General features: G+C 37.0%; 1 protein-coding gene across 2 annotated transcripts in view; it reads left to right on the plus strand.

The window, feature by feature from the left end:
• Nucleotides 1–9,296, plus strand: part of AIMP1 (aminoacyl tRNA synthetase complex interacting multifunctional protein 1) — a 62,862-nt gene extending 53,566 nt beyond the window's left edge. For both annotated transcript variants that reach the window (XM_074950714.1, XM_074950713.1), the window contains exon 7: nt 9,029–9,296. In XM_074950714.1, coding sequence (XP_074806815.1) covers nt 9,029–9,195 — 167 coding nt within the window. In that variant the 3' untranslated portion in view covers nt 9,196–9,296. The remainder of the gene's footprint in view (nt 1–9,028) is intronic.
• The last annotated feature ends 578 nt before the right edge of the window (nt 9,297–9,874 follow it).

A 9,874-nucleotide genomic window follows, 5' to 3' on the forward strand; every position in this document is an offset into this window, starting at 1 on the left:
CCAAAACTGGAAAGAACACATAATTGCCCAAAATTAGCCACTTTTTATTTGAAACCAAGGAAATCCCTGAGATGAAACATCTTAAGTCACATTCTTTTTTTCAGATCTTGGATTCCTTTTGCTTTGACATTTTCCCAGTGTGGTTTAGCTGGCACTCTGCTGATTCATTCTGTTGGAAAATGTGCTATTTAATTATGTCAATCTATTTAACAGGCAGACTTGAAGAGTGCAAAACACTGAAATTATCTGCCTTCAAAAAAAAAAAGCTGTTGTGAGAAATACATTGTTGTGAATAGAAAACATATATGTTTTCTTTATTACTCATTGTTTCCAAAAAATGTTCAAACTCCCTTATGCTATCAGTTCTACTGGACATGCAGTGGGTAGCACAAGCTGCAGAATAAGCTTTGCTAGTGGGAAAATCCTAGTGACAGGATCGTGAGGGTCAGCCTTGACTGCTCTTTCTCTAAGCATATTTTATGCTGAGGTCAAACCCAAAAATGTGGTGTTCATGCATACTCGTATTCTATTGACACAGTCTCTTTCTGGAAAGCTGTATTATAAATTTAATGTGGTGTGATAGTTCTAAACCTTGGGCCTGCAGCCTGTGATAGAAGACTTTGTATGTTTTACAACAGCTTCCTTCTGATAGGAAGCCATGTGTCTACAAAAGTAGTAAGGGTACGGGAGGCGGAAAGTTGGAAGAACCCTGCCAACCCAGTTGTAAATGGTGCCCCTTCATTGGCCTTACATCCTGCAACAATTTTTTTTGTCCTTCACTGTCATAAACATTTGTTTCGTAAAAGAATAATAGATTGAACCAAAATACAAAAGTAAAAATTTCTGGGGCACACAGAAGTGTGATTCATGTGACACTTTTTCTCCATTCCCAATCCACCCAAGTAGATGTTTTCCATCCCCAATGTTAAATTATAGAAATCCTGGTTCACATAGTATGAATCAGAATTGTAATTGGAAATACATTGGATGTTATGGCTGGTAATTTCTTTCACTATGGGCTACCTTGGAGCCTATCTCTAACTTTCAAAGAGATTTTAAAATCATATCCTTCTAAACTGCTCCTCCTACAGATTAACCTTAGTGAGAACACGATCCTGCCAATGTCCTTTGTGAGCTGTGTGTTAGACGGTTCGCTATCTCTTAAGAACAGTGATCAAAACAGTAAACATTTAACCTGGAACTGTCCCACATTGTGTCTTCTTGCTAAAGCTACTAAAGTAGTGATTTTATTTTTAAATCAGATGGGTGAAGAGTGTCTCCCTTGGGTTGACTCCTGCATTATCTTTATTACCCATTGTTTCCAAAAAAAATTCAAATTCCCGTATGCTTGTGTTAATCCTGCTGACAGCTTTGAGGGGTCAGCCTTGATTTGCTCTTTATCGTGTCATATTTTATGTTGAGTCCAAACTCATAAATCAAAAATAAATTATCAGAAATAACATTTGAAAATGAGGGAAATGATCACAGAGCTATGGAGCTCTGTTACCATTGCATCCTGTCTGTTCTTGTACACCAAGCCACCTGCCTAATGGGGCACTTCTGTAGCAAAACAGTTAGAATTACTTTTAAGGAAAGCTTCGATCCATCATTAGATTTCCAGAAGTCTTTTCATAGTGAGAATCAGCTATGTCCGCCTTTGTTATAAAATTGTTCCCAGGTGTTGGTGCATATTGATATTCTATTGACCTATTCTGTTTCACAAAAGCTGTATTATAAATTAAATGTCGTATGAAAGTTGTACTTTAGAACTAAACCTGTGGCCTGCAGTCTATGATAGAGCGTTTGTTATACTTTACAACCAGTTCCTTCTGATATGAAGCCAGAGACATCTGGGGAGATTTGATGCTGCCAAATGAAGATTTTTACAACCATTTTTTCTTTAAATTGACTTCTGGAGATATACATTTTAGCTACAAAATATGGCAACTATTCCCTAAAGCACCAATGGAAAAAATAATTTTTTTCAGAAAAACTGTTAGCTACGAGACAAAGCCAATAACTGTTTTTGAGGATACACCACTCATTCTTAACAGCACAAAATAGACATTCTAGAATAGAACCAATCATTACATATGAAAACATACAAAACATAGATCAATAAATATGAGGAAAGGCTAGAGCAAGCCAACTTGATATAAAAGATATTCTTTTGCTAGTTGTGAAGGAAACACTTCTAAGTGACAGTCAGTTTTTGGCAGGAATCAAGAGTATTTATAAAATCGCAATAAGGTAATTGGTATAAAGCAGCACACAAGATGGAAGGAATCATGCATTCATACGGTATATAGACTAAAATTTTGAAGGATATTATCAATGTTTATTTTTAAGCTTTTTTCTTTTTTTATCGATTTTAAATTTTCAGTTTTTCAAAATTATGTGTGTTAAGCTTTCAGATTTTGTCCATATAAATTTTCACAGTTGTGGGAGATTGAGGGATCAGACAGTAGGGGGAGTCAGACAGTAATTATTTAATGACAGTATATGTTAAGATTTAAAAAGTTTAAGCTTCATAGCCATTAAAACACAAATTGTCAACATATCACATGTCCACAAAGTCTGTGTCTTCAAATCAAACTCAAGTCCTCAAGCAGCATTTTTCTTGCTTTGCCCACCTATAAATTTCAAACATCATCAATGGAAATATTTTTCCTCAGTTTGTGTGTACTGTGAAATTGACATTTACCATTAAAAAGTCTAATCCTTCCAAGCCTAAGTATAAATAATATATAGCGTGGAAGGTTCGTTTTGTTGTTTAAGAATAAATAACTTGCAAGACTTCACATAAAATGTAAATGCAAAACAGATGTAATTTAGTACATTTCACTAGGTTCATTTTTAGGGATGAGGAAGTAGGACAGGGAGAGAGTGCTGATTTAATCAGTGTTTTAAAAAAAAAAAAAAAAAAACCTGTGAAACACACACTGACAGGCATGTGCATTATCCCCAGCCTTCTGCAGGGCACTGATCCTGCCTAACATGATGGAAGGTTTGTTCTGAATCATTAGGTCAGTAAGATTCAGTGAGGGCAAGTCTACACTACAAAATTAAGTTGACCTAAGTTATGTCAACATACAGCCACCACAGTAATTAAATCGCTTTTGCATGTCTGCACTACGCTCCTTGTGTTGACAGCATGCATCCTCACCAAGAGCGCTTGTACTGATTTAACTGTCAGTGTGGGGCAATGTGGGATGGCTTCTGAAAGGCAGCAACAATCGATGTAAGCAGTGCAGTGTCTATACTGACGCTGCATCGGCCTAACTACATCCACCTAAGCACTACGCCGCTTGCAGAGGTAGAGTTATTAAGTCGGTGTAGTGGGTGAGTTACATAGGTGGGAGCTATGTTTTAGTGTAGATGTTAGAGTTAGGTTGACCTATGCTGCCTGAGACATAAGCTGCCCGAGAGCCTGACATTATCATACCAGCTTTTCTCCCCATTGTCTTAATCACCAAAGTTTTAATTTGCCAGAACACTGATGACTGTTGAACAGTCTTATCAGAGTTGTTTCTAATGGCCCATTGACTGAGACACTGTCCTAACTTTTGGGTCACATTGTTAGCAGTGGCTAAACAAATTACCAGATGTTGGAGGCTAATTATTCATTCTGTCATATATTTGTGCATACAGTTTTGACTGCCTCTTTTGTGCTAAAAAATTCAATCAGGTTTAACCATTACTAGATTTTAATTTCTCAAGCAGTGAAGGGCTGGTCCTTTGAGTCCTCTGGTCCAGTGGCTCTCAACCTTTCCAGACTATTGTACCCATTACAGGAGTCCAATTTGTCTTGCATTCCCCGAGTTTCACTTCACTTAAAAACTACTTGCTTACAAAATCGGGCATAAAAATACAAAAGTGTCACAGCACACTATTACTGAAAAATTGCATACTTTCTCATGTTTACCATATAATTATAAAATAAATCAATTGGAATATAAATATTGTACTTACATTTCAGTGCATAGTATACATAGTCACTGTATGAAATTTTAGTTTATACTGACTTTGCTAGTGCTTTTTACGTAGCCTGTTATAAAACTAGGCAAATATCTAGATGAGTTGATGTACCCCCTGGAAGACCTCTGCGTATCTCTAGGGGTACACCTACGTGTGGTTGAGAACCACTGCTCTGGTCGTTAGAAGATTGCATAAGGATAACCAAACACAATGTAAGCAATGTTCAATCTTTAATCATTCTAAATGAGTGCTGGGGATTATTCAGCGGTTGGTTGCTTTGTCTTTATCAATGTGATAGTTGCTTGTACATGTGTGGCTGTTTCAGACATCAATTAATTCCTGATGGATTTTACTACTTTTAAGAAGGTTCCCTAACCCAGTGTCATATTGCATGATTGATAAAATCAGCACTCAGTTCTTTGCTGTTTTAAATTCATTGTCTAATGGCAATAATTAGCAGCTGTTCAAAACTGTAATTTACACATAATGTATGTTCTGAACCTAAATTTTAAAGACTGTCATTAAAACCTAAAATGTGAATGTTGCCAATTATTAGTCATTCAGATTTTTTAAAAAAAAGACCCAAATTGATATAACTTATCTCCTTATGCATATCCAAGCAATGCAGTGATTTTGCAGATTTTTTTGGTACCCTTTTTCAAACCTCAACTGTTTTTAAAATGAAATATCTTGATTTTGGAAAGAAATTTATGTTGAGATATTCAAAAGCTGAGCAGGAGGTTTAAACTCATTTTCCATTAAAATTAATGGGAGATGTGTGTCTAAATCTCCTACTTAGCTTTTGTATACCAAAATCTCAAGGTTGGCTGAGCCACTGCTTTCTTAAAAGCAAAGCTAACCAAGCAGTTCAAAAATAGCAGTACCAGGAACATGGAACTCACATTATTTATTTCAAATTCAGTTTAATTTCCAAGACTAGTTATAATAATTTTAAACACTGATAGATTTTAAGTGAGTAGTTTAAACCATGAACATTCAGTTTGAGTCACTGAAATTAAAATAGAAAGGGCAGCTGGGTCTGATTTTAATTTGAAGACTGAAAGCTTATGTAGCAGCAGCGGCAACAACAAAAAAACAACCCCAAAGCAGATCCAGCTGTCCCAAGTCAAGCAGAATGGACTCATGGTTAAAAATAACAGACTGATACTGTATATGTTGAAGGGGAATTTTGGGGGTGGGGGGCACTGGGTAACTTTCCATGTTCATTTTAGTTGTCATGAATGTTAGCTATTTCCGATTTAATAACGTTTACAATTTACAATTTTTTTTCCCTGCAGAAACTGGAGAATTTCCTCAAATTCCCCTCTTTCTGTATTTGTAGAGAATATCTTGCTAAGGGACATTGGGCTATGCAGTCACTATTAACTGTAATTAAATTTTACTTTACAAAAATGAGAAAGTAGTCTTACACGTTTCATACCCAAAACCACAAGAAATTGCAACTTTGAAAGGGTCTTTTTTCATATTAAGAATTTCATAAAGTTTCCATTCTACTTTAGTGAAATCACCTGCTTGATGAAGGTCATAGCAAAAGTTTCCACACACATACAGACACTCCCTTCTCCTCCACCCCACTTCACACACACAGCCATTTTTAATAGTTACAAAATTTGTGATAAAATCCTCCCTTCTCTGTAACAGTACAATAGAAGCTTTTAAAAGAAAAATAGGGTGGAGAAATGCTGCAGCAACCACAAATTTGTCTTGAGGTGTATGGTTCAAATGCTAATTTTGGTCTAAAACAGTTGATGTTTCAATTGATGGTTCACCAGTTACAAGAGAAATTCAGATTATTTTAAACCTGCTGTGCAGTGGATAGGCTGTATAAACAACTTCCTTTATTCAAAACGTTGGTGTGTGGATGCTTTCCACTTTTTGCTCAGTTACCTCTCCTACTGATAAGAAACTAACACCATTGTTGTAAGCTCTATCTTCAGTCCTAGATTTTTCTCCCCAGTGGTAAATTAATCTATATTTCTGTTAAATTGCTTCGAGGTACTGGATCATACTTTCCTTACCTTCTTTGCACATAGGTGCTGTGATGATGGCAGCATTATAAAACCCTAAGAGTCTAATGCAAATCACTGAGCTATGATGGGATGGAAAGATCTCTCTACCACAATTACAGTACATGGCTGGCTTCTCTCTTGTTGTAGTGTTGCCTTGTGGATAGAATACTCAACTGGCAATCAGAAGCCCTGGATTCTGTTCCCGGCTCTGCCACTCACTGCTGGGTGATCTTGGGCAAGTTACATTAATTTTCTGTGCCTCAGTTTCCCTATCTCTAAACTGAGGATAATGATACAGACTGCTTTGAAAAGACCACTCGGTGGCATTGTTATTTTTATCTTAGGTTTTTAATACTTTGATAGCACTTGTACAGTTTGATACATTTCATTTGGTTCTTTGGCAGATTCAGCATGTTTCACATCCATAAGAAGAGGGTGGGAAAATCATTGTGGCCATAATTTTACTCCATTTTATTTTTAGATATCCTTTCAAAGGATTATTTGTCTTATGAGAGAAAGGGATGCAAAGCGGCAGGGTACAGGAGAGGCTCTGGTAATGTTTAAAAGTGGTGCCTGTGCTAATCTAATACAAGCTCACCACAGATCCCAGGAGAGCTCAACTTGGGATTCCAAAGACACTCTTAATAAGATCCAGAAAGCGTTTGTGTAATAAAAGTCAGATTTTAGTTTATCCTTGAAAAATTCATTTGCTTTTTGTAATATTGGGGGGGGGGAGGAACAAGGTAGATTTCACCTTCTGAACAGTACAATTGTTTAGCAGCTATTCTGCTTAATAACTTTATTTAGTTGGTATGTATCCATTTTGGTATAAAGGAATGACTTTTTGTGAATTTAGTACAGGACAGTGTTCTAGATATTTTTTTTTTTTTAAAAAATCATACAATTAGTTCTACAAGTGTTAAGACATTGACATAATTAAGTGCTCCATTTGTGAGAAATAATTTCTGACTGATGCATTGAATCTTGGCGCTGTCGCAGGCCAACCTATTCAACAGAGAAGTTGGCCTGCAGTGGAAGCCCATTTTAAAACAAAAAACAAACAAAAAAAAAGCTATGGAAGTTAGAGTCAGAACCAGGCTGAAGTAACTTTTCTTTATAATTATCACCAAGGGTACACAAACTGAGCACCCAGTCTTCTGAAGTGTCTAAATGACAAACATTAGCTGGCAGAGTTGGAATGGCAGCTGTCCACTCATCCATCTGAGGACAATTGCTTGTTTTTTCCCTTCCTTATGCATTTTGGGACCCTCTATTATTATTCTTTTGCTTAATGAATGTTCCTGATATAAGCCAGTAAGAACCTAATGCATGTACAAGATAATTTTATCTCGCCATCACAACTAAGTAGTATGTATCTGTTATTGGCTAATGTTTTAGACCCGTTGGTTAACCAGTCAGGAAAAAGAATCTTATTGTCTTAAAACATCTTCCTGACTGAGTTTGCTGAAGTCTTTCTCAAGAGCTTCTTCCTGGGCTGGCAAGGACTGAATAGAGGGGATGGAATGAGAACACGAGAATGCTCATCACTGAAGTATGCTACTACAGAAAACATAGCAGTTTCCCCTTAAGTAGAGCGCAGCTTGTTGATTTGATGAGTCATGTTAGTTCCTAGTACACTGGCTGTCGTCCTACCTTTTGGGGATATAATTTTTTCCCAATAAAGTATATATGTGCTGTGAATTTTGAAACATAACATTTTAATTGTATGTGCAATAACTGGGCTGAATTGAAACTCTTAGCAAGTTGAAATATTGACAGTGAAATGGCATTAATTCCCCTGGAGGCTATTTATTATTAAACTGGGCCCTAACCCAGTGGAAGTGTTTATAATTTCCCTTGTGCTCTTCAGTCTACTAACATGAATCACATAAAAAGGGTTAAAAACACCCCAAGGCATTGTGGCTAAATGACGGAGTCTTGTTTTACTTTAGGAGATCTGAAATCCATTTGGTCTTTGCAAAGGAAAATAAATGGTACAATGAATTGATTGTCATGCTTTATTTATATCATGAAAGATGATGTTGGCACACAGCAGTTCATTCAGTATAAATCATCTTTAAACTGGCAACAGAGGAATTTATTCAGGTTAATTTTTTGGTTCCCTTGTCATTTTTTAAATGGTCAGGCAAGAAATGCAAACAGGAGGAATATTTTGAGCAGGTATAACGTTTATTTTTTTTGTTCCGCTATTGTAATCCTTTAGCTGTAAAAAGTAGTTGAAAAAAGCTAGTTAGGTACTTACATGGCCCCCTTTATCTCACAATCTTTAATTATTTGTCCTCACAACACCGCTGTGAGAGTACTGTTATCTCCATTTTACAGATGGGGAGATGAGGCATAAAGATGTGACCTGTCCAAGGTCACACAGAAAGTCTGTAGCAGAGAAGTGAATTGAACATAGGTCCCTCAAGTCCCAGGGTAGCACTCTAATTACAGGACCATCTTTCTCTCACCCTCTACAGTTGTAGATTGTCCACGTGCCTTTCACATTTACTCAGTACAAATTTCATGTGCCTACACTGTCTAAAACAAATAATTAAAACTTCACTGCCCAGTGCTGTAGATGAGCGTAAGCCTCTCTGGACAATGTGTTCCTATGTTCAATATTTACTTTGTGTTTCTGACATATCTGAAAATCATTAAATAAAAACTTTTTTCCCCTTTTTCCTTTGTAATCCCAGTGCTTACACAGCATACTGTTACCTCCTTGTGATTATGTATTATAGCTAGCTATATAAAACTTTCTTCTCTAGGGACCTACAGTACTATCAAGTAAGGATCAGAAAGTACCCAACCCAAAAAACACAATTAAGATTTATGATCTTGACAATTTTCACTCTGAGGCTTGATGAAGTGACAATTTTTTGGCAGCCAATATCACTTCAAATAAATTCTCAAAGGAAAATGTTACTACACTCTGTCTCACACATACATACAGCCCATACTCTTCCTCTTGTTTCATGTCTGTTACTTGTTTTTTTATTTATTTATTTAAACAGGAGAACCTGAGAAGGAACTTAATCCCAAGAAGAAGATCTGGGAGCAGATCCAACCTGACCTTCATACTAATGACCAATGCATTGCTACATACAAAGGAGTTCCATTTGAAGTGAAGGGGAAGGGGGTCTGCAGGGCTCAGACGATGGCCAGCAGTGGAATCAAATAAATAAAACCACTTACTGAGAAACTGTTCAAAGGCTTAAATGGAAAGCTGTGCAAGCACAATAAAGACATGAATATATTCCCCCCAAGGCATGATTGATTCATTTTTCTTTGATCTCTTTTTCTCCAAAGATATGAACTAATTAAATAATGTGCATAGTTATTAACTAAATGCTTGAGCCTGTTTCAGTGGAATAAGGGGTGCAGATACTGAGGATATTTGGGCTTAGTTTAGAAAGGGATGGAGAAGTACTCTACACTCTAAACCAGTGGTTCTCAACCTGCAGCCCATGGTCCACTTGCGGCCCAGTTAGCACTGAGCTGCGGCCCATGTGACATCCTCAGGGCCATACAAATAGTATTGGATGCGGCCCACAATGGTAGATAGATTGAGAACCTCTATGACCCACAAAATTACTCAGGAACCAGGGGCCCTCATGGAGAAAGGTCCCTAATGCCAGGTATTCAGGTAGTGTAGAATCAGTGATCTGAGAGTGGATAGGTGGAACTCTGTTCCCCTCATGATATGTCATAGTCCTCTGCCCATGTAGTTTTTGGCTGCTCCTAAGCAGAGACTGCCAATTTAACTGAAGTGGGTGTGGCGGATCAGACCCATAAATCATAAATGAAGAATGGACTCTGACCAAGGAAATTAATTTAGTTAAATTTTAGTACTGCACTGA

This window comes from Natator depressus, chromosome 4 (genome assembly GCF_965152275.1).
Source record: "Natator depressus isolate rNatDep1 chromosome 4, rNatDep2.hap1, whole genome shotgun sequence".
Lineage (NCBI taxonomy): Eukaryota > Metazoa > Chordata > Testudines > Cheloniidae > Natator > Natator depressus.